Source organism: Rana temporaria, chromosome 11 (assembly GCF_905171775.1).
Source record: "Rana temporaria chromosome 11, aRanTem1.1, whole genome shotgun sequence".
In the NCBI taxonomy this organism is placed as follows: Eukaryota; Metazoa; Chordata; class Amphibia; order Anura; family Ranidae; genus Rana; species Rana temporaria.
The window spans coordinates 151,790,630-151,815,500 of NC_053499.1; the positions used below are offsets into that span (position 1 = coordinate 151,790,630).

Genomic DNA, 24,871 nt, shown 5'->3' on the forward strand with positions numbered 1-24,871 from the left:
ACAAAAACACAGGAATTCATTAACCGCTTAAGGACCGCCTCCTGCACATATACGTCAACAGAATGGCACGGCTGGGCACAAGCACGTACCTGTACATCCTCTTTAAGTGCCCAGCCGTGGGCGCGCGCGCCCGCGACCCGGTCCGAAGCTTCGTGACCGCGGGACCCGCGGACCCGATCACCGCTGGAGTCCCGCGATCGGTCCCCGGAGATGAACGGGGAGAGCTGTGTGTAAAACACAGCTTCCCCGTTCTTCACTGTGGCGCCGTCATTGATCGTGTGTTCCCTGATATAGGAAAACACAATCCATGACGTCACACCTACAGCCACACCCCCCTACAGTTAAAAACACAAATGAGGTCACACTTAACCCCTTCAGCGCCCCCTTGTGGTTCACTCCCAAACTGCAATTGCTATTTTCACAGTAAACAATGCATTTTTAATGCATTTTTTGCTGTGAAAACGACAATGGTCCCAAAAATGTGTCAAAATTGTCCGAAGTGTCCGCCATAATGTCGCAGTCATGAAAAAAATCACTGATCGCCGCCATTAGTAGTAAAAAAAATAAAAATTTATAAAAATGCAATAAAACTATCCCCTATTTTGTAAACGCTATAAACTTTGCGCAAACCAAGCTATAAACACCTATTGCGATTTTTTTCTTTTACCAAAAATAGGTAGAAGAATACGTATCGGCCTAAACTGAGGGGAAAAAAATGTTTTTATATATTTTTGGGGGATATTTATTATAGCAAAATAAAAAATATTGCATTTTTTTTCAAAATTGTCGCTCTATTTTTGTTTATAGCGCAAAAAATAAAAACCGCAGAGGTGATCAAATACTACCAAAAGAAAGCTCTATTTGTGGGAAAAAAAGGACGCCAATTTTGTTTGGGAGCCACGTCGCACGACCGCGCAATTGTCAGTTAAAGCGACGCAGTGCCGAATCGCAAAAACTGGCCAGGTCCTTTAGCTGCCTAAAGGTCCGGGTCTTAAGTGGTTAAACCTTTGTCTCCAGCACAGAACGGGTTTAGGTTGGGAATTGGGTGCTGTGTGTTTTTTTTTAAGTTTGTTTTTGCCAGAAGCCCTTTGCCTGGTGCCTGCCGGTAGCTGTTTGATCAATCCAACCCAATTAAATAGGTAATTATTGAGATAATGAATCACTTAGCATTTGCAGGAGAGCCCTCCTCTTGGTATCCTGACTGGTTTACATAGAAGGAAATCAATCAGAGTTTGGAATTAACACAAAGATCTGCAGAGATGGTTCTCGGCCACAGAGTGTTTATAATGCAAATAAGGAGCTTTATTACAGAAAGAAGGCCGATGGAGAATCTGCTGGTTGAACTTTAAATGAAACGCGATTGTTGTAGATTTTCCTAAATTATTCTTAAAGTAAATGTAAATCTAACCCCGTGATTTTCAGTTTGCTAGAACACTGCGTATCAAAATCATCTTTTTTTTAATTTTTATCTTATTAAAGCCGATCTCCATTTTTTTGGTGAACTTTTTAAGTCAAGTCAAGTTTGTTCATGAAAATCTTTTTTTTATTATTACCGTATATACTCGAGTATAAGCCGAGTTTTTTAGCACATTTTTTTGGCGCTGAAAATGCCCCCCCTCGGCTTATACTCGAGTCATCTTTTTGCACCTGATCTTTCAGACTTTGGGGACCCGGTACCGGCTGGGCACGCATTTAGCCCCACGCTTCCTCTACAAGTGTGCAAAGTTTGTTGTCTGGGCTACCTATGGCTGGGGAGCACTGATTTTTCAAAGCCAGGCACCCCTTCCATAGACTCCCATGTTAAACGGTAATTTCGGGACCCGGTACTGGCCGGTCGGAGGTCTTCTGGACCTGGAACTTGGCACACATGTAGCACCATTTCTCCTCTACAAGTGTGCAAAGTTTGTTGTCTGGGGAACCTATGGCTGGGAGCACCGTTTTTTCAAAGCCGGGCACCCCTTCCATAGACTCCCATGTTAAACGTCAGGCTAGGCATGGGCACAGTGAGGCATGCACATGGACACCCTAGGCTTATACTCGAGACAGTACGTTTTTAAATTTTTTTGTGGTGAAATTGGGTGCCTCAGCTTATATGCGGGTCAGCTTAGGCCTTGTACACACGGGCAAACATGTACGATGAAAACGGTCCGCCGTACTGTTGTACACACCATCATACAGAAATCCGTGCGTACTCGATACACGGCGACGTGAGCGGCCTTGCCAGTTCAATGCTTCCACGCATGCGTCGAAGTCATTCGACGCATGCGAGGGATGGCGGCCGCTCGGACATGTACGATAGGTCTGTACAGACGACCGAACATGTCCGACGGACAGGATTCCAGCGGGCTGTTTCTAAACATGTTTAGAAATATTTGCCCACTCGAAAAAGGCCCGGCGGGCAAATGTACGCTGGAATCCTGTCCGCTCGGCTGTACAGCGGACCGAACATGTCTGCTGAAACTGGTCCGCGGACCTGTTTCAGCAGACATGTTCGGTCGTCTGTACGGGGCCTTTTACTCGCGTATATACGGTATATTATTTTATAGTTTTAAAGCTGATCTCCGATTTTTTTAGTGAACTTTTTAAATAGTCAAGTTGGTCCCCAAAAAATTGTTTTACATTATTTTATAATTTTAAAGCCCATTTCCAATTTTTTTGTGAACTTTAAATAGTCATGTTGGTTCAAATGAACGGCTTGCTTGACCAACGGAGGCAGCAGCTGTGATGATATTGTGACATTCACCAGCCTCTCCACCTTACCCAATCGGAGGAAGCCTTGTTTTTCATTCATAGAATACATGGCTCCCTTTTCGAATGACTGGGCGTTGTTCCTCCCACCGACGCCAATGACTGGGCGCTGTTCCTCCCACCGTCGCCAATGACGGGGCGCTGTTCCTCCCACCGTCGCCAATGACGGGGCGCTGTTCCTCCCACCGTCGCCAATGACGGGGCGCTGTTCCTCCCACCGTCGCCAATGACGGGGCGCTGTTCCTCCCACCGTCGCCAGTGACGGGGCGCTGTTCCTCCCACCGTCGCCAATGACGGGGCGCTGTTCCTCCCACCGTCGCCAATGACGGGGCGCTGTTCCTCCCACCGTCGCCAATGACGGGGCGCTGTTCCTCCCACCGACGCCAATGACGGGGCGCTGTTCCTCCCACCGACGCCAATGACGGGGCGCTGTTCCTCCCACCGACGCCAATGACGGGGCGCTGTTCCTCCCACCGACGCCACCGCTGCCCAGCTGGACCACAGGAGCCCTAGCCTAACTTATACCATTCATGTTTATTGTACTGAAAAGTGAGTTGAAACTACACTTGTTAAAATTTGAACTTTAACCGACTAGGCGCCGTTTCTCTGTCTCTCTCTCTCTCTCTCTCTCTCTCTCTCTCATATTTCAGATCCAGTCTGTATTCTGCATGCATTTAGTATTTATTGTTCCCGTGTTAACCTCTCAGCAGCTCCCACATTTTTCATACAGAAAATTACATATTACTTGGGTAGCAATTTGGTGCGCTCTTAAAACGGCGTCCCATTTATGACATTAATATTGCCCCATGTGAATTCTTTTCATGTTCTGGAAGTGCTAAAAAAAACAAAACAAAAAAAAGAAACTGGAGGGGGCGCCTCATTGAGGTTTCTGAATTCTGATCTAATTTACCATATCAACGCCATACACCGGGCTTGAAGACGTTTCTCTATAACCTCCCAGTGAGGACAGCCTACGTGTTTTCTCAATCTACAGTTATAATTGGCATTTCCAGGAGCTGCGTCTATTTAGACCTGTCCAATTAGGCCTCGCTTTTGCCAAAGAAAAAAAAAAAAAACATGCGTTTCTCTGCAGTAAATCCTCTTGGCAGAATCTTGAATGAAGTAAGTTCCTAAACGTTGATGAGTCTTTGCAGCCCCGTTTAGCCATTTCCTGTTTACAAGCAAAGTATAACTTGTGGTTTGTACCCTTTTATTCAGGAGATCGGCGTTATTTTTTGAAAGAAAACTGGGGTGCATTACCAGTGAGCACACGTGAATGGGAGTAAACTAATCCTCCCATTCCCCATTAACTTTAGCATAGCGCCCATACTGAAAGTAAGGGGGCGCTACACATACTACTCAATGAATTTTGAATGTATAAAAGATGTATATGGGCCAGTGAATAGGTAATGAGCCAGACTTGACTGAGCACCCCGTGGAAACTCTACGCGTTTCATGGCTATATGCCATTCATCAGGAGTTGGGTACAGAAATGAAAGGTCGGCTAGAGCCACTGTGCTTGGCTAGTACCGAGGAAGATGGGACCCCCAAACGGTTGTTCTGGAGGCAAGGAACCCCACCCCAGCCAAGAAAACATCCACGCCTGATCGCCGCAACACATTCCACATTTGTGGGGATGATTGCAAATCTGGTGGTGTGTGTGTGTGTGTGTGTGTGTGTGTGTGTGTGTGTGTGTGTGTCCAGTGAATGGGCTGTGTGTGCTACCTCCCTGATGTCAAACACATAGTGTGAAAGATTCTCGATTTTTAAAATTGAATTGCATATTTGGCTTCAACACCAAACAATCTGTCTGATGGAAATCCAATACAGCTCAGCAGGCAGCGCTAATCACAGGCAGTGAGACATTTCTTGATCTCTGCAGCCGCGGATCGGGAAAATGTCTCTCTGCCTGCGATTAGCGATGTGCAGTGCCAACCTCCTGGTGGGCTCTGCATGTGCGGGTTGCGAACACGCCTGATCTCATCCTTCATATCCTGTTATGGGGGTGTTTCTCTGCAGAAGGCACTGGAGCACTTGTCCGGATAGACGGGAAAATGAATGGCGCAAAATGCCATCAAATTCTTGACGTCTGCCAGAAAGTTGTTAATGGGAAGAAGGTTTCTCTTCCAACATGGCAATAACCCAAAGCGCACAGCAATAAGTTCCATACTGAAGGAAAAAAAGGCGAATGTCCTTGCATGGCCTAGTCAGAGCCCAGACTTAAACCCCATTGAAAATCTGTGGAATGACTTGTTGACTGCAGTCCACAAACGGTCACCATCAAATTTAACTGAACGTGAGCAGTTCTGCAAAGAAGAGCGGGCAAATACGGCAAAGTCTAGGGCCCAGATTCACGTACAGCGGCGTATCTTTGAGCGGGCGTAACGTATCCTATTTACGTTAAGCCTCCGCAACTTAGACAGGCAAGTGCAGTATTCTCAAAGCACTTGCTCCGTAAGTTGCGGCGGCGTAGCGTAAATAGGCCGGCGTAAGCCCCCCTAATTCAAATGTGGAAGATGTGGGCGTGTGTTATGTAAATGTTATGTGACCCCACGTAAATGACGCTTTTTACGAACGGCGCATGCGCCGTCCGTAGACAAATCCCAGTGTGCATTGCTCCAAAGTACGCCGCAAGGACGTATTGGTTTCGACGTGAACGTAAATTACGTCCAGCCCCATTCACGGACGACTTACGCAAACGACGTAAAATTTTCAAAATTCGAAGCGGCAACGACGTCCATACTTAACATTGGTACGCCGCATGTACGCCTCATATAGCAGGGGTAACTTTACGCTGGGAAAAGCCTAACGTAAACGGCGTATCTGTACTGCGCCGGGCGTACGTTCGTGAATTCGCGTATCTAGCTGATTTACTTATTTCTAAGCGTAAATCAGCGTACACGCCCCTAGCGGCCAGCGTAAATATGCAGTTAAGATCTGACGGCGTAAGAGACTTGCGCCGGTCGGATCTAAGACAAATCTATGCGGAACTGATTCTAAGAGTCAGGCGCATAGATACGACCGCCCCGACTCAGAGATGCGACGGCGTATATGGAGATACGCCGTCGTATCTCCTTTGAGAATCTGGGCCTAGATGTGCAAAGTTAGTAGAGACAAATCCCAACAGACTAAAGGCTGGAATGAAAGCTAAATGTGGTCCAGGGGGTGATCCTTTTTCCAACTAGTAATTTTGTTTTCGATTTTTTTTTTTTCTGACATGTTGGTGTTATAATCTTTCACTTAGATGTTTTATGTTGCACTTGTAAATACAGCTGGATAAAACAAAAACTGTGTCTGTCTTCATTTCAGCCCCCAAAGCAATACAATGTGATTATTTTGTGATTCTTTTCTATACTTTCCGTATGTCCTTTATGATTTTGTAGTTGAGCTTTAATTGAAAATCTAGAAAAGCATGAAATCATTAGGCAGTTTAATCCTCTAGTACCACCTTTTCAACATATTGAAACCTAGAGGAACCCTTGCCAACCTCGGGCAACCCCTGCTAATAATTGCTGTTAATTGCTGTATCTAAAGCTCACGGCGCATTAGTGTGATGGTCACTGGGGAGGAACGCTCCTTACTTTTGACTTCATTGAGAAGAATCCCTCCTAAAAAGATCATTGGTGTCAGTGGTTACTTATCTGAGAGGCAGAACTTGACCAAGGAACCCCAACCAAAATCTGGAACCCTAGAACCGTGGTTGACCATGGCTGCTCTAGTATCTACTAAGCAGTGAAATATTGATTTAGAGCCCTTTACTGGCGTTTTTTGAGCACTAGCGGAGAGCTTTTAACCCCCCGCTAGTGGCAACCGCAGCATAGAGCAATTAAGAGGTTCTCCAAGAAGGGTTTTTAAGGTCACTGCACCCTAAGGCCCCTTTCACACCGGGGCGGTGGGTGCGTCGGCGGTAAAGTGCTGCTATTTTTAGCGGTGCTTTACCGTCAATTTTGCCACGCTATTCGGCCGCAAGCGGGGCGCTTTTAACCCCCCTCCCCCCAGCAGCCGAGAAAGTGTTAAAACCAAAAAAGAGGCGCTTTGCCGGCGGTTTAGCCATTGATTTCAATGGACAGGAGCGGTATACACACCGCTCCAAAGATGCTGCTAGCAAGACTTTTTTTTTTTACTGTCCTGCTAGCGCACCGCTTCAGTGTGAAAGCCCTCGAGAGAGAGACGGCAGCGGCTGTTTCAGGGAGCTTTGCAGGCGCTATTTTTAGCGTTCTAGCGCCTGCAAAGCGCCCCAGTGTGAAACGGTCTATAACTGTCTTTGCTCAATTCCTCAAAACGGCCAATTAATGAATTGTCACGACTTTGCTGCATTTGCTGGATGTCTCATTATGCCAAATTTTTATTAATATTCGTATGTCTAATTTTTTTCTTTTAAGATCCTGAATACGGCTCGGAAGCACTTTGGCGCTGGCGGGAACCAGCGCATCCGCTACACGCTACCCCCTTTAGTGTTTGCAGCCTATCAGCTCGCTTTCCGATACAAGGAGAATTCCAAAGTGGTGAGTAAATGGTTTTTGATCTACTTATATGAAACTTTCAAGACAGTTTCTTTTGTTTTTAAGCTTTTAAACTGTTTGCTGCCTGTGTAACACGCACGTGAGATGGCAAAACGGTGGGCTTTATTGCCTACATACTGCTTTACTGGGCTGCCGATTGGTTGGTGAGCTCAGAGCGCGATGTCATTGACAGCTCTTGGTCCCCACTAACGATCTGTAGCCAGTGGGACTGGCTCCCGATCATGCGACAGCCAGTCAGTGGTCACATGATCACCAATCTTTCCTGCCCCTAATACAGACCCAATTAACTTATTTACGGCGAGAGCAGTTTTTGTTTTTGCACACGTTTAAAAACATTTTGGGCTTGAAGATCGCATAAACCCCCTAAAACATTTTCTGAAAGCAGACGCCCTAGAGACGAAAATGGTGGTAGTTCCAATTTTTTATGTTGCATAATATTACCACAGATACAAATAGGTAGATTCAGTAAGAGTTAGGCCGGCTTATCAGTAGATAAGTCGACCTAACTCAGAATCTAAGCCGACCTATGTTTAAGCGTATGCTCAAACAGAGATACGCTTAAACATATCTAAGATACGACGGCTTGCGCCGTCCTATCTTAGGTTGCAATATTTTGGATGGCCGCTAGGTGGCGCTTCCATTGCGGCCGGCGTAGAATATGTAAATGAGTTTATACGCCGATTCACAAACGTACGCCCGGCCGCCGCAGTCGGTTTACGCCGTTTCCGTAAGGCCTTAGGAGGCCTAAAGTTATTCCACCTATTAGGTTGAATAACAATGTTAAAGTATGGCCGCCGTTCCCGCCGCGAGGTTCGAATTTTTAACGTCGTTTGCGTAAGTCGTCCGCGAATCGGGATTTACGTCGTTTACGTCCACGTCGAAATCAATAGGCCCGTGCGGCGTACGTAACCGCAATGCACACTGTGAAATGTAGTCGCCCGGCGCATGCGCAGTGAAAGAAAAACGTCAAAAACGTGAGGTCAAGCCTCATTACCATGAAACACGCCCCCCTCCAAGTCATTTGAATTCGGCGCCCTTACGCCCGCCCGCTTTAGGCTACGCCGCCGTATATTAGCAGGCAAGTATATTGAGAATCATTACTAGCCTAGCTAATTTATGGCGGTGTAGCCTAAACAGGCTAAGCTACGCCGCCGCATCTTTAAGCACTCGTACCTGAATCTACCTAAAAGAGATTTTTTTGGGGGGTTTTAAGGTATCCCAACACATTTTAAAAAAAAAGAATTATATACCGTATATATACGAGTATAAGCTGAGGCTTACCGCAAAAAACTGGGAAAACGTATTGACTCGAGTATAAGCCTAGGGTGTCCATCTGCATGCCTCTCTGTGCCCATGTGCATGCCTCACTGTGCCCATGACTAGACTGATGTTTAACATGGGAGTCTATGGAACGGGTTCCCCCGGTTTGAAAAATCGGTGCCCCCCAGCCGTAGGTTCCCCAGACAACAAACTTAGCACACTTGTAGAGGAGAAATGGGGCTACATGTGTGCCAAGTTCCGGGTCCAGAAGACCTACGACTGGCCAGTACCGGGTCCCTAAAATCACTGGAGAAATTACCATTTAACATGGGAGTCTATGGAAGGGGTGCCCGGGTTTGAAAAATCGGTGCTCCCCGGCCATAGGTCCCCGGGACAACAAACTTTGCACACTTGTGGGGCTACATGTGTGCCAAAAAGCCCCCAAAGTCCGGGAGATCAGGTGCAAAAAGGTGACTCGAGTGTAAGCCGAGGGGGGCTTTTTCAGCACAAAAAAATGTGCTGAAAAACTCGGCTTATACTCGAATATATTCGGTATAAAAAATAATTGGTTATTGTGTTTTTGTGCAATAATATTCAAAAAAATTATCATTAAAAAATGACAACACCTACCATTTTATTCTCTAGGTCCTATGCTTAAAAAAAATATATAATGTTTTTGTGGTTCTATGTAATTTTCTAGCAAAAAATATATATTTTTTTTTTTTTACATGTAAACAAAAAGTGTGAGAAAAGGTCTGGTCTTAAAGTGGTTAAAAACATATATTTAGATACAATAGAAAACTGAAAATAAAATGCACCAAAAGTATTTTTTTTTCATTGACGTGTGCTCGGTAAACCTCTTTCCTCGTCGTGATTATTTTGTCCCTGACTGCTGGTGAGTGAGTTGGAACCGTCCTTATTAGGCATCAGGACCTGCAATACATCAAGCACTTGTCTTTGATCTGCTCATGGATGTTATAAGAAGAGGAGGTTTGTGCCTTAGGGGATTTGTTGTCTCCGGTTTTGATTGCTATACGTTCTTAGGTTGCAATGTTTTTCAGATCCTAGACAGAACAAGCTTGTATTCTAAACTGATTTGATGGTAGGTGGATAATCATTCAGGCTGATGATCTATAAACATAGGCCCGGATTCACATACATCGGCGCATATTTATGCCGCCGTAGCGCATCTCTTTTTTACGCTACGCCGGCGCAGCGCACAGAGGCAAGCACTGGATTCACAAAGCACTCGCTCCCACTCGCTGTTAAAGATACGCTGGGTTTCCTCGGTGTAAGCCAGCGTAGGTGGAAGTGGGCGTGAGCCATGCTAATGAGGCGTGACCCCAGGCAAATGATGGACCAAACGTCATAGAAGTACTTAAAATGAACGGCGCATGCGCCGTCCCGTGGCCGCATCCTAGTGCGCATGCTCAGAATCACGTAGAAACAACTGCCTAAGATACGTCGAATCACTGCCTACGACGTGAACGTAACCTACGCCTAGTCATATTCATGTACGACGTAAAATACGACGGCTGTGTTCCCTGGTCCATACCTTTGCATGAATTGCGCCTCCTATATGGGGAATAACTTTACGCCGGACGTACGACTTGCGCAAACCGCGTATATTATGCGCCGGGCGCAACTACGTTCGTGAATCGGCGTATTTCCCTCATTTGCATATGTGCATAGCAAATAAATGGGAGCCCAGCGTAAATATGCGCCCACGATCCGACGGCGTAGGCGAGTTACGTCGGTCGTAGGAACCATATTTTTAGGCGTATCTCGGATTGTGGGCACGGCGCATAGATACGACGGCGCATATTTACACTTACGCGGCGTATCTCGAGATACGTCGGCGTAAGTGCTTTGTGAATCCGGGCCATTATTGGCAAAGAATCTGCCAGTTTAACTTCACCTTGTCACCTGACCAGCGCGTAGGAATGGAATTTAAGGAATCTTCTGCTACAGCTTATGCAAGCATTGCCATTGCTGTGAGCTTCATAGACTACTATTTGGTTGGCTTTAATAGTTTAGAGCTGAACTCCAACTAAAAACCATAAAAAAAATAAAATAATAATTGATGGCTCAGATATAGTAAGGATTTTCAAACTGGAGGTGGGACAAGCTCTGTAGGGGGAGTGTGTATAAGAGGCACGCCGCAGGTCCCTGACCAGCGGCACCTCTGCAGTGGTGCCAAGCAGGCTATCCTTAGTTTGGGTGGACCTCTGTTAGAAAACGGAATCACTTAAAGGGGTTTTCCACCCATTTTTTACGTTTATTAAAAGTCAGCAGCTACAAAAAGTGTAGCTGCTGGCTTTTAATAAACTGACACTTACCTGCTCCAGCGTTCCAGCGACGTCTTCATTGTCACTGTGGGCACCCATCCGTGACAGCTTTCGCCTTCACAGCCGGGCACCCACTGCGCATGCGAGCGCGGCTCCGGCGCTGCACTGTTTGATTGGACAGGCGATCAGGAGAGGAGTGGTTTAAGAGGAAGTTCCACAGTTACTGACTGAGAGATGTGGTGTCCACCTATTTTTTTTTTTTTTTTTAGCAGAGACCTCAGAGAATAAAATGGCAATTTTTTATGTCACATGGTATTTGCATAGCGTTTGTTCAATCACTTTTTTTTTGTTGGATAAATTGCAATTTGAATGAATTTTAATTCATAAAAGAAATAAAACCACAATAGATATTCTATTTTTTGGGTGAAACATAAAAGATGACGTTATGCCAAGTAAATAGATACCTAACAAGTCGCGCTTTAAAATTGCACAGGCTCATGGAATGGCGACAAACTACAATACTTAAAAGATCTCCATAGGCGACACTTAAATTTTTATTTTTACAGGTTAGCAGTTTAGAGTTACAGAGGAGGTCTAATGCTAGAATTATTGCTCTCTCTATTGTCTGCGGCGATACCTCACGTGTAATACAGACACCGTTTACATATGCGTGCGCAACTTGCGTATGCGTTCACTTTTTCGTGTTGACACAGAGGGATGGGGGCGCTTTAAAAAATGATTTATTTTATATATTTACAAAGGGATGTTTACATTACAGTGATAAAAAAAAATAATATATATATATATATATATATTTATTATTATTATATATATATATATTTTTTTCACTGTAATGTAAACATCCCTTTGTAATAGCAATAAGGAATGACTGGTCCTCATTTTTGTAGCAGACTTTAATTATAGACCTATAAATAAAGGTACACTTCATTTGTATGTAGACTACCCAAGGTTACGCCTACATGTGATGCTGAGCCGCCATGATTGAAAGAACTGAAATCCAGTGAATGAAAGGATTGGGTCTGGGACCTTAAAGCGGAGTTCCACCCAAAAATTGAACTTCTGCTGTCCTGATTGCTCCTCCCCTCCGGTGTTGCATTGGGCACCTTTTGGGGGGGGGGGGGTTGGTTGGTATTGCCTATCTAATACAGGTATTTGCTCCAACTTCCCGCGAAAGATTGCCGCAGTATCATTGTCGATTTACACCATGTCCGCAGTTGTCGCCACACCATATGTGAACAGATCGTTGACGGAGAGAAAAAAAAGTTCTGGGGATTTTAAAGTAGTTGGTCTCTAGTTACCATGGCAACCCAGAATTGCCACTTTTCAACTTTTGTTCTAAAGAGATAAAGGAAAACCTCAGGACTTCAGGTGTTGCTCCTGTAATGAACATTTCTACAGCAGCCTTATAGCTGTTGTCTGAGTAATTGCCTATTGATTTTCTGCACTTTGTTTCACCTCCGAATTCTTCTGCGGTTTGTAAAAGTTGTGATGTGATAGTACAGTGGGGGGAAAAAAATGGACAGATCGGGGGAGGGGGAGGTGAAGAACCCCCAAAGGAACGATTTTATTTATAACCAGTTCCCTCCCAGCCTATTGACAAATGACACCCAGGTGGTACACGGGCCGTTCCCAGTGGATGTCTTTTATGACATCCTTCCCGAAATGCGCCCCCACGGGCGGCGCTGCCATGTGATCTGTCACCCACTGTATCCACCGGACCACCGATAAGTGTACCGGCTGCTGCTGGTACCATGCAATCGCTGTGACCAATCACAGAAGATCACATGACAATTGTACACAATGGACGGCTTTCATTCGTGCCATCCATTGTGCACTACTGTGTTGATCTCTGTGATTGGTCACAGTGATCACATGGTATAGACAAGGCCAATCGCAGCTAACCACAATAGTAAACACTGAATGAATTCCATTTCATTTATTCCACGATTGTGCGCAGTTTTAAAGCGTGACTATTTACTTGATGTATCATTATCTTTGAACTTTTCCCCAAAAATTATGGTTATATATTGTGTTTTTTCTTTGCATTAAATTTCATTAAAGTGTATTAGGGCCAGATTCACCAAAGAGATACGACGGCGTTTCTCCTGATACGCCGTCGTATCTCTGTTTCTATCTATGCGGCTGATTCATAGAATCAGTTACGCATAGATATCCATAAGATCCGACAGGTGTAATTGTTTTACACTGTCGGATCTTAGGATGCAATACCGCGGCCGCCGCTGGGGGGAGTTTGCGTCGTAAACCAGCGTCGGGTATGCAAATTAGGAGTTACGGCGATTCCCAACTGATTTTTGCGTTCGCTACGTCGCTGCTTGTCTAGTTTCCCGTCGCAAAGTTAGTCGTCGTTTGACCTGCCCTAACTTTACTCAGCAATCGTATTGCTGTTTAAAGTATAGCCGTCGTTCCCGCGTCGAAATATAAAATTTTAACGCCGTTTGCGTAACACGTCCGGGAATACGGAAGTACGCTACGCGCGCCGCTGTTCGAAAAAATGACGTCACGGCGCGCAAAGCACGACGGGAATTGCGAAACTGAGCATGCGCAGTAGGTCCGGCGCGGGAGCGCGCCTAATTTAAATGGCACACGCCCATTTGAATTGGCCCGCCTTGCGCCGGAGGCTGCCAGCTTAGTTTTCATCGCAAGTGCTTTGTGAATCAGGCACTTGCGATGAAAACTTGCGGCGGTGTAATGTATCTACGATACGTTACGCCGCCGCAGTTCTATGTGAATCTGGCCCTTAATTACGAAAAAAACTATTGCGTTTGAAATATTGCTGTGCAAATAAAAAATTGTAACACCCACCATTTTATTCTCTAGGGCCTCTGCTTCAAAAATATACATAAAATGTTTGGAGGTTCTAACAAGTAGTTTTATTGCAAAAAAATGTAGGAGAGAAATGCCAGAATTGGAAGTGGTTTTGCTATTTGTGCTTATTATTATTTTCTTTTTTATTGTGTCCCTGAACAGGATGACAAGTGGGATAAAAAGTGTCAGAAGATCTTCTCGTTTGCGCACCAGACCATCAGCGCCTTAATTAAAGCCGAATTGGCCGAGCTGCCCCTCCGACTCTTCCTCCAAGGGGCCCTGGCAGCCGGGGAAATTGGATTCGAGAACCACGAGACGGTAGCCTACGAATTCATGTCTCAGGTAACGACCCTTGGCGTCTTACGTTTTTTTTTTTTTTTTTTTTTTTATGGGTGTCAGTTTGGCTGATCTGACCTCGTCTGGCTTCTCAGTTATAGATTTGTGACTTTGGAAGTCGCTGTTCCCTGAAGATTTAATCTCCTTGTTTGTTCATTTTCTAAAAGCTAAACCTCTTAAAAAGTTTAAAAATCTCGCTATTGCTTCTAGTCCTTTGTCATGTCATGTCTAGTAAAAACAGACATATTTATCTTTTCATATTAAAAGTAGCCGTTTAGTGAAATACTAGCAATATGCAGAGCAGAGAGCCAGTGACTGACTCTCTGCTCTGGGAGGTCTGAGAACTGGGCAATCGGCAGTGTTTGATCGCTCGGTTCTCAGCCTTAGAGCCCACAGGGGACCAATGCAGCATCTGATCGATGCTGCGTCCACCAAGGGGAGTATGATTTAGAGAAAAAAATATCCCATACCTCTTGTTTAACCACTAGAGGTCTGCGCTATAGTCAAATGACGGCTACAGCGCGGGCCTGAAAATCCGGGAGGATGTCAATAGACGTCCTTCCCTTTGAATGCGCAATGCGCGCCCTGGCCCCTTACCATGTGATCAGCTGTCAACCAATGACAGCTGATCACATGATGTAAACAAAGGATCGGTAATCGCTTTTATTTTTCTCCTCACGCTGAGAGCGTGAGGAAGGCACACCTGCCTCCTCTGTGCCCAAAAATACTGCCTGCCAGTGCCACCTATCAGTGCCACCTACCAATGCCCACCTGTGATGCCAATCAGTGCCACCGAGTAATGCTGCCTATCAGTGTAACTGATCAGTGCCCATTACTGCCAGCTATTAGTGCCACTTCTTAGTGCCCATCAGTGCCACCTTTCAATGCCCTACAGTGCCGCCTTATCGTTGCGCACCAGTGCCGCCTTATCGTTGCCCACGAGTGCCGCCTTATCGTTGCCCACGAGTGCCGCCTTATCGTTGCCCACGAGTGCCGCCTATCCGAGCTCATCAATGCAGCCCATCAGTACAGCCTCATCGGCATACATCAATGAAGGAGAAAAATTACCTGTTTGCAAATTTTTATAACAAAATATAAAAAATATAGTTTTTTTTTTTTTTTTTTTAATCTTCCCTTTTCATTTTTTTTACAGAAAGGGTAAAGAGGTGATCAAATACCACCAAAAGAAAGCTCTATTTGTGGGAAAAAAAATAATGATAAAAATTTAATTTGGGTACAGTGTTGCATGACCGTGCAATTGTCATTCAAAGTGCGACAGCGCTGAAAATTGGTCTGGGCAGGAGGGGGGTTTAAGTGCCCAGTAAGCAAGGGGTTAAACACTTTTGCAGTAAAGATGATTTCACTGCAAAAGCTCAGTTCTCTACTTCTTTATAGAACAAAGGTCACTTGCTGATGTAAATACTTGTAATACTATACACTCTATTGTAATTTATATAGCTATTGCATATATGTATTAATTAGTATGTCCCTTTATTAACTAATATAATCCATCAGTGTATGCTAGGCCTAGTGATATAATGCTAGCCTATAAGGACCTAGAAAGCCTGTGTGCTTACTATTTGCATGGCTTTGTTTTGGGCAGGCCTTTTCCCTGTATGAGGACGAGATCAGCGACTCCAAGGCTCAGCTGGCAGCCATTGTCCTCATCATCGGAACCTTTGAGAAGATGAAATGTTTCAGCGAGGAGAACCATGAACCACTGAGAACGCAATGCGCCCTCGCCGCCTCCAAACTTTTGAAGAAGCCAGATCAGTGCAGAGCTGTAAGCACGTCGGCCCACCTCTTCTGGTCCGCGCGCAACACAGACAAGAACGGCGAGGAGGTGAGAAGACATGTTTTGTAAAGGTTCTCCTTTTATCCAGGTCATGGTGTACTGTAGATCGGGGGGGTCTCAAACTGGCAGCCCTCCAGCTGCTGCAAAACGTCAAGTCCCATCATGCCTCAGCTGGAGGTCCACCAGTTTTGAGATCCCTGCTGTAGATAGAATCAGTAAGTTGCATTCAACTTCTTTGTTGAAGATCTTTCACCTCTCGACTATGTAGCTTTTTCAGTTCCAATGTGCGTCGAGAACATACCCCTAGATTTATAGCCATACAAGTCATCTTTTCTCCTTGAAAGAGGACAACTTAAAGCGGGAGTTCACCCATTTAAAAAAAAAAAAAAAATCTCCCCTTAGCTTCCTGCTCGTTCGGTCTAGGGGAATCGGCTATTTATATTAAAATAGGTGCAGTACTTACCCGTTTTCGAGCTGCATCTTCTTCCGTCGCTTCCGGGTATGGGTCTTCGGGAGCCGGCGTTCCTTCTTGAGTGACAGCCTTCCGAGAGGCTTCCGACGGTCGCATCCATCGCGTCACTCGTAGCCGAAAGAAGCCGAACGTCGGTGCGGCTCTATACTGCGCCTGCGCACCGACGTTCGGCTTCTTTCGGAAAATCGTGACGCGATGGATGCGACCGTCGGAAGCCTCTCGGAAACCTGTCAATCAAGAAGGACCGCCCATTCCCGAAGCCCATACCCGGAAGCGACGGAGAGGATGCGTCTCGTAAACGGGTAAGTACTGCACATATTTTTAAATAAATTGCCGATTCCCCTAGTAATAACGAGCAGGAAGCGAAGGGGGAAAAGTGCCCTCTAAGGGTGAACCCCCGCTTTAAGCAACCATCTCTAAACAGGGGTGGGCTTTCCGCACTGTACACCTTCCACATGTAAGGCCATCTTCTCTACTCCAGCGATTTGACACAATTTCACACCTTACGCAATGCGACTCGAATAATTTGCACCCACGCCAGATTTTAGAAGTACCATAGTGATTGCATTATTTAAATACAACAGGATGATTCGCAATATGTCCTGGTATGTTCCTGAACAATCAATATTTGCCTAAATGCATTCCGTGGAAATTTGATTAACCACTTGCAGAGGCCGCTATAACGGCTACAGCGCTGTCGTACAGTTCTGGGACTATTGACGTCCTCCCAGAACCGTTCCCGCTACGGCACTCACCCGGACCTTGCCGGACAGAAGTCTCCCGCGCTCATGTGCGGGAGTGACGTCATCACCACTCCAGCCAATCACAGTGCTGGAGCGGCGCTACCCGGAAGACATGCCGAGGCAAGATGACCTCTCCCTCGGCATGGACCAGGTAAGTTCCCCGCGCCTCGTTCCAAGGTATGTATTTCATAATGAGCTAGGTTTGTTTTAGGACACACCCCTCCCTACTGACGGGGCAGTAAAAAAGCAGCAGAACCTGGCTCAGTCTTTCTGACAGCGTAGTGCACTGCGGAAGGACCTGATTGGCTCCTGGTGCCTACCCATTCTCTTCCAACCCGAGCCCAGTGGTGCAGCGCTAAATACAAAAACATAATTCAAGCTCAATACGAAGCTAGTTGCATTTAGTTCTTTATTTTGAATATGTAACTTAAAGTGGTTGTAAACCCACTTTTTTTACTTTTTACCTACACGTAAGCCTATAATAAGGCTTACCTGTAGGTATAAAGAATATCTCCTAAACCTGCACGGTTTAGGAGATATTCCCCTCGCAATGCGCCGCTGATTGCAGCGGCGCATGCGCAGGGGGGATCCTCGGCTAAAGGACCGGCAGCCGCCGGACCTTGCCGAATTTAAATCTCCCGCAATCACAGCGCTGGAGCGGCGATACCTGGAAGACACGCCGAGTCAAGATGATATCCCGCTCGGCATGGACCAGGTAAGTTCTACACACCTCGTTCTGAGGTAAGTATTTCATAATGAGCTAATATGCGGTGCATACTAGCTCATTATGACTTTTGCCTTGCAGGAGAAAAACATTTTTTTTTTGATGCGGGTTTACAACCGCTTTAATTAACGTTTTTGTTATATCTGCCTGAAGCTGAGCGTACTTAACACACAAGACTCGGGCGATTGTTTAATTCATTCATTGCTGTGAATTTCATAAGAGGATTTCTCCAGTAGGTTTCCGAAGCTGAAAAAAAGCTCTATTTTCTATGTAGATAATCTCTGCACACATCCAGAGCCAAATCATGGCAGATGCATTAGAGGCGGCAAGTCGGGATATCACGCTGAATTCTTTTAAAGCTTTCTCGCCTTTTTCTTGTACTTTGTCTCCAGCTTTGGAAGGGAACATTGTACAATACATCCTGCCTGTTTTTTGTGGCTTTTTTTTTTTTTTACATCCTTTCATTGTTTGACCTTCCTCACCTCTCACAGCGACGTGCATTGGAGAACAAGGCATCAGCAAAGTGAATTTTGCACAAAAGGTGTCAACATTTTCCATTTAGAGACTTTTGTGCAAAAAGCAGAAAAAAGTAAAAAAAAATAAAAAAAATTCCAGGTTGGACCACAACTGAGTAAAAAAAAAAACCCAAAAAATTCTTGTTGCAAAGAGGGCCTTTCAACACAAGACTTTACAGCATGTACGCTATTTTAAATGTTCACTCGATGAATAAGGCTGTCCTGCTCTGCTGATAACTTGAGCACGCCTATTCCCATTAGGCAGGCCAGTGGTCCCAACGTAAGCCGGCCATAGACGAGATTCTAACCATGTATGGGCAGGCTGTTGGATTTTTTTTTAATGTGATTATTGCCATCGGCTATAGCCTCCCACCTGTAAAACCATTCCTGTTTGATAAAAATGTAATTTGAGTACAGTGTTGTATGAACGCACAATTGTCATTCTAAGTGCGTCGGCGCTGAAAATTGGTCTGGGCAGGAGGGGGGTTAAAGTGCCCAGTAAGCAGGTGGATATAATATATATATATATATATATATATATATATATATATGTGTGTGTGTGTGTGTGTGTGTGTGTGTGTGTATGTTTGGGGGTTCTAGGTAATTTGGGGGTTCTAGGTAAACTTTGCACACTTGTAAAGGAGAAATGGGGCTACATGTGTGTCAAGTTCCGGGTCCAGGGGACCTAGGACCGGCCGGAGCCGGGTCCCCCAAGTCACCGGAGAAATGACCATTTAACATGGGAGTCTATAGAAGGGGTGCCCGGCTTTGAAAAATTGCCGGTTGTAGGTCCCCCAGACAGCAAACTTGTAGAGGAAGAGTGGAGCTACATGTGTCACAAGTTTGGGGTCCAGGGAACCTACGGCCGGCCGGTACCGGGTCCCCTAAGTCCGGGAGATCAGGCGCAAGAAGGTGACTCGAGTAATTTTTTCAGCACAAAAAAAAAAATGTGCTGAACAACTGGGCTGCATGTGTGCCACGTTTCGGGTCCAGAGGACCTACGGCCGGCCGGTACAGGGTCCCCAAAGTTACTGGAGAAATGACCGTTTAACATGAGAGTCTATAGAAGGGGTCCCTGATTTTGAAAAATCGGTGCTCCCCGGCCTTAGGTCCCACGGACAACAAACTTTGCACACTTGTAGAGAAGGAGTGGGGCTATATGTTTGCCATATTTGGGGTCCAGGAGACCTACGGCCCGGCCAGCCAGTACCTGGTCCCCAAAGTCCGGGAGATCAGGCGCAAAAATGTGACGAGTATAAGCCGAGGGCGGCATTTTCAGCACAAAAAAATGTGTTGAAAATCTCGGCTTATACTCGAGTATATACGGTAACAGAAACAAAGAATTCTGCCCACTTTTGCACTTCTTCTTTCAGTGCTGGCCTCGTAGCGTCCTCCTATTCAGACAAGGTCCTCCTCTTCATATGAGCGTCAGTTCCATACTTGACTTTCCTACTGGTTTGACCTTTTTTAAAATTGTTGGTTTGCAACACAAGTCAGGCCTTTCTGACACGCGCGGCATTAATATATCCCTTTGGAAAGACATCGTCTTGTCGTAAGCTAGCTGCATTGTTAGTCCAGCACATGGAGATTCCGGCTCGATTCCTTGCGTTCTTGGAAATCGCATGGAGTTATGTGTTTGGTTCATAATGTTCTGTTAGTCGTCACTGGCCCAGATTCAGGTACATTTGCGCTCTATTTGCGGAGGCGCAGGGCAACGATTTTGCCCTGCGCCCCCGCACATATTTTGCGCTGCCCTCGATTCACGGAGCAGTAGCTCCATAAATTGCCCGGCGTAAGCGCGCGCAATGTAAATGATCCCGCCAGGGGGCGGGAATCATTTAAATTAGGCGCGCTCCCGCGCCGAGAGTAGAGCGCATGCTCCGTCGGGAAACTTTCCCGACGTGCATTGCGGCAAATGACGTCGCAAGGACATCATTTGCTTCAAAGTTAACGTGAATGGCGTCCAGCGCCATTAACGAATCACTTACGCAAACGACGAAGATTTCAAATTTCACAATGCGGGAACGACGGGTATCCTTGGCATTGGCTGCGCCTGCTATTAGCAGGAGCAGCCTTACGCTAAGCACGCCGTACGGAAACGACGTAAATTGCGTACGCAGGGCTCGCGCAACATTGTGAATCGGTGTTAGTATGCAATTTGCATACTATACGCTGATCACAATGGGAGCGCCCCCTAGCGGTCAACGCAAGAATGCAGCCTAAAATCAGCGTGGCATAAGAGCCTTATGCCACGCAGATTTTAGGCTGCAGTCGGCGTTACGATGTTCCTGAAACAGGAGCATTCGTAACGCCGGAGCAAGTAAGCAATTGCGCTGCGTAACCTATGGTTACACGGGCGCAATTGCTTCTTGAATCTGGGCCATTGTATTCAGGGTCACACTGTATTATATGGAGTGATGAATTACTCAAGGCTGCAAGAGAGTCATTGTCTCATCCAACCTGTGTGCATGTGCGTTACTTTTTTCATATTGCGGGGTGATGCGCTGTGGGCGGGGGATGTGGGAGATTGGAGCCTTCTTTACCCTGTATAAAGGAGATGGTTAAAGTGGATCTTACTGGGTGGTCCAGGTGGCACATTTCTGATACTCAGCGGTGTCCCGCTGAGATCCTCTTGTATTCCACCACCTCTTGGCCCTGGTCTTGTGTGGCATCATCAAAGCAAGGTCCATAAAGACATGGGATAAGCGTGTTTGGGGTGGAGGAACTTGATTGGCCTGCACAGAGTCCTGACCTCAACCCGAATAGAAAACTTCAGCATTGTGCATCCTTGTCTCCCAATTCCCATTTTGGCTACATTGGCGCCCAGCGTTGTATTTCACCATGGGAAGGTGCTGAGGAGGGTGGCCATGTTATACCCACACTGAGACCATGTATGGCAAGCATAGCCCTAAAAAGGGAAGCCAAGAGGCTACAAACGTTAAATGATTATTTAAACATCCAACAGCAACCACGGCTAAAGAAATTTTTGATGTGTGCTTGGATGAAGGAATGGAAGTTTATATTTATTTGGTTTTGTTGTCTTGAATCAAAGTTTTAATCCTTGTGAGAAAACGCTGAACTTTTTTTTTTCCCGGTATTTCCTCCCAATCACCGCCTGTCTGATTTTTCTCTATTGTAGATTCACAGCGGCAAACGTGTCATGGAGTGTCTGAAGAAGGCTCTGAAGATTGCTAATCAGTGCATGGACCCTTCCCTTCAAGTGCAGCTCTTCATAGAAATTCTCAACAAATACATCTACTTCTACGAGAAGGAAAACGATGTGGTGCGTCCGTCTTCTCATCACTAAACTTTCTCCCTCGTTCTCTTTCAGGAGGGAGCAAAGAAGTTGCTAACACTAGATCTGGTATTGGGATGATGAATGTTATACGTCGGCTTTCAGCTCCGTTCTATGACCAAATAGATTTTCTCTTTTTAGTGTTCTCTCACCTCCCTGGCTGTGTGTCTGTGTCTCTCTCGCTCTCTTGCAATCTCTCTCGCTCTCTCTCTCTTGCAATATCTCTCTCGCTCTCTCTCTCTTGCAATATCTCTCTCGCTCTCTCTCTTGCAATATCTCTCTCGCTCTCTCTCTTGCAATATCTCTCTCGCTCTCTCTCTTGCAATATCTCTCTCGCTCTCTCTCTTGCAATATCTCTCTCGCTCTCTCTCTTGCAATATCTCTCTCGCTCGCTCTCTTGCAATATCTCTCTCGCTCTCTCTCTTGCAATATCTCTCTCGCGCTCTCTCTTGCAATATCTCTCTCGCGCTCTCTCTTGCAATATCTCTCTCGCGCTCTCTCTTGCAATATCTCTCTCGCGCTCTCTCTTGCAATATCTCTCTCGCGCTCTCTCTTGCAATATCTCTCTCGCGCTCTCTCTTGCAATATCTCTCTCGCGCTCTCTCTTGCAATCTCTCTCGCTCTCTCTCTCTTGCAATATCTCTCTCGCTCTCTCTCTCTTGCAATATCTCTCTCGCTCTCTCTCTTGCAATATCTCTCTTGCAATATCTCTCTCGCTCTCTCTCTCTTGCAATATCTCTCTCGCTCTCTCTCTTGCAATATCTCTCTCGCGCTCTCTCTCTCTTGCAATATCTCTCTCGCTCTCTCTTGCAATATCTCTCTCGCTCTCTCTCTTGCAATATCTCTCTCTCTTGCAATATCTCTCGCGCTCTCTCTTGCAATATCTCTCTCTTGCTCTCTCTCTTGCAATATCTCTCTCTTGCTCTCTCTCTCTTGCAATATCTCTCTCTTGCTCTCTCTCTCTCGCTCTCTCTCTTGCAATCTCTCTCTCGCGCTCTCTCTCTCTCTCTTGCAATATCTCTCTCTCTCTCTCTCTCTCTCTCTCTCTTGCAATATCTCTCTCTTGCTCTCTCTCTCTCGCTCTCTCTCTTGCAATATCTCTCTCTTGCTCTCTCTTGCAATATCTCTCTCTTGCGCTCTCTCTCTCTCTCTCTCTCGCTCTCTCTCTTGCAATATCTCTCTCTCTTGCAATATCTCTCTCTCGCTCTCTTGCAATATCTCTCTCTCGCTCTCTCTCTCTCTTGCAATATCTCTCTCTCGCTCTCTCTCTCTCTTGCAATATCTCTCTCTCGCTCTCTCTCTCTCTTGCAATATCTCTCTCGCTCTCTCTCTTGCAATATCTCTCTTGCAATATCTCTCTCGCTCTCTCTCTCTTGCAATATCTCTCTCGCTCTCTCTCTTGCAATATCTCTCTTGCAATATCTCTCTCGCTCTCTCTCTCTTGCAATATCTCTCTCGCTCTCTCTCTTGCAATATCTCTCTCGCGCTCTCTCTCTCTTGCAATATCTCTCTCGCTCTCTCTTGCAATATCTCTCTCGCTCTCTCTTGCAATATCTCTCTCGCTCTCTCTCTTGCAATATCTCTCTCTCTTGCAATATCTCTCGCGCTCTCTCTTGCAATATCTCTCTCTTGCTCTCTCTCTTGCAATATCTCTCTCTTGCTCTCTCTCTCTTGCAATATCTCTCTCTTGCTCTCTCTCTCTCGCTCTCTCTCTTGCAATCTCTCTCTCGCGCTCTCTCTCTCTCTCTTGCAATATCTCTCTCTCTCTCTCTCTCTCTCTCTCTTGCAATATCTCTCTCTTGCTCTCTCTCTCTCGCTCTCTCTCTTGCAATATCTCTCTCTTGCTCTCTCTTGCAATATCTCTCTCTTGCGCTCTCTCTCTCTCTCTCTCTCGCTCTCTCTCTTGCAATATCTCTCTCTCTTGCAATATCTCTCTCTCGCTCTCTTGCAATATCTCTCTCTCGCTCTCTCTCTCTCTTGCAATATCTCTCTCTCGCTCTCTCTCTCTCTTGCAATATCTCTCGCATTCTCTAGTGGTTTCTTTAAATCTCCCAGTCTGTCTTTCCATCTCTCTCCCCACCTGTCTATATCTCTCTATCTCTCTATCAATATGTGTGCTTGGATAAAGTAATGGAAGTCTATACTTATTTGGCCAGGATGAACTGCGCATGCACCAAACGTCATAGCACAAAAGCTGATTTCACGATCAGCTGGGCTGACGTCACCATGGCACATGCGCCCCTCGTAGAAGGTATCTCTTGATGGGAGATGCCATTTCACAGGCACAATTGAAACCTATACAAACAGCGAATACGTATCGGCCTAAACTGAGGGAAAAAAAAGTTTTTATATATGTTTTTGGGGGATATTTATTATGGCAAAAAGAAAAAAATATTTGTATTTTTTTCAAAATTGTCGCTCAATTTTTGTTTATAGCGCAAAAAATAAAAACCGCAGAGGTGATCAAATACCACCAAAAAAAGCTCTATTTGTGGGAAAAAAGGACGCCAATTTTGTTTGGGAGCCACGTCGCACGAGCGCGCAATTGTCAGTTAAAGCGACGCAGTGCCGAATCGCAAAAACTGGCCGGGTCCTTTACCTGCATTTTGGTCCGGGTCTTAAGTGGTTAAAACAAATTGAAAAATGTTCTTCAGAGTGGTTGGGTAAAAGAAATGGGACACATTGTGCCCTTTTTATAAAAATGGATAATGGCGGCATCATTTTTTACATTGTCCTAAGTCCATAAGGTCGTCTTCTTCTTCACAGGTCACCATCCAGGTCCTGAACCAGCTCATCCAGAAGATTCGAGAAGATCTCCCGAACCTGGAGGCCTGCGAAGAGACAGAGCAGATCAACAAACACTTTCACAACACCCTGGAGCACCTGCGTGTACGGAAAGACTCCCCGGAATCGGAAGGGCCGGTTTATGAGGGTCTTGTTCTTTAAGCAACATCCTGTCCCCCCCCCCCCACCGCACTCTCATGTTCATCCGCTCTGTTTATTGACTTTCGTTTTTTTTTTGTTTTAAAGCTCTCCTTGTCCATAGATTGTGCCTTGAGAAATGGCCAAGTATGCGAGCCATCGATTCCCAAATTGTTCTGAGCACTTTGAAATGTTACTCGAGCTGTGTCCAAACGGAGGTGCCTGGAATGGAGGTTATTGTTCTGTAGATCCTGATCTATCTGCTTGTACTGCACTGGTGGTGGTCTGGTACTGTACAAAGTTATTTTGTCCCCTTTCACACGGGCGCTTCCGTTAAGTGGGATCCGCTTGCTCTCTACTGATTCCCGCTGAGCAGGGCAATCGGATGGAAATGGATCACCTC

At 45.8% G+C, this 24,871-nt stretch overlaps 1 protein-coding gene across 1 annotated transcript in view; it reads left to right on the forward strand.

The window, feature by feature from the left end:
* VPS35 (VPS35 retromer complex component) overlaps window positions 1-24,572 on the forward strand; it is a 162,550-nt gene extending 137,978 nt beyond the window's left edge. The window contains exons 13-17 of the mRNA XM_040329463.1: window positions 7,131-7,253; window positions 13,829-14,008; window positions 15,606-15,845; window positions 21,391-21,534; window positions 24,313-24,572. Of these exons, the coding sequence (XP_040185397.1) occupies window positions 7,131-7,253; window positions 13,829-14,008; window positions 15,606-15,845; window positions 21,391-21,534; window positions 24,313-24,492 (867 nt within the window). The 3' untranslated portion in view covers window positions 24,493-24,572. The remainder of the gene's footprint in view (window positions 1-7,130; window positions 7,254-13,828; window positions 14,009-15,605; window positions 15,846-21,390; window positions 21,535-24,312) is intronic.
* The last annotated feature ends 299 nt before the right edge of the window (window positions 24,573-24,871 follow it).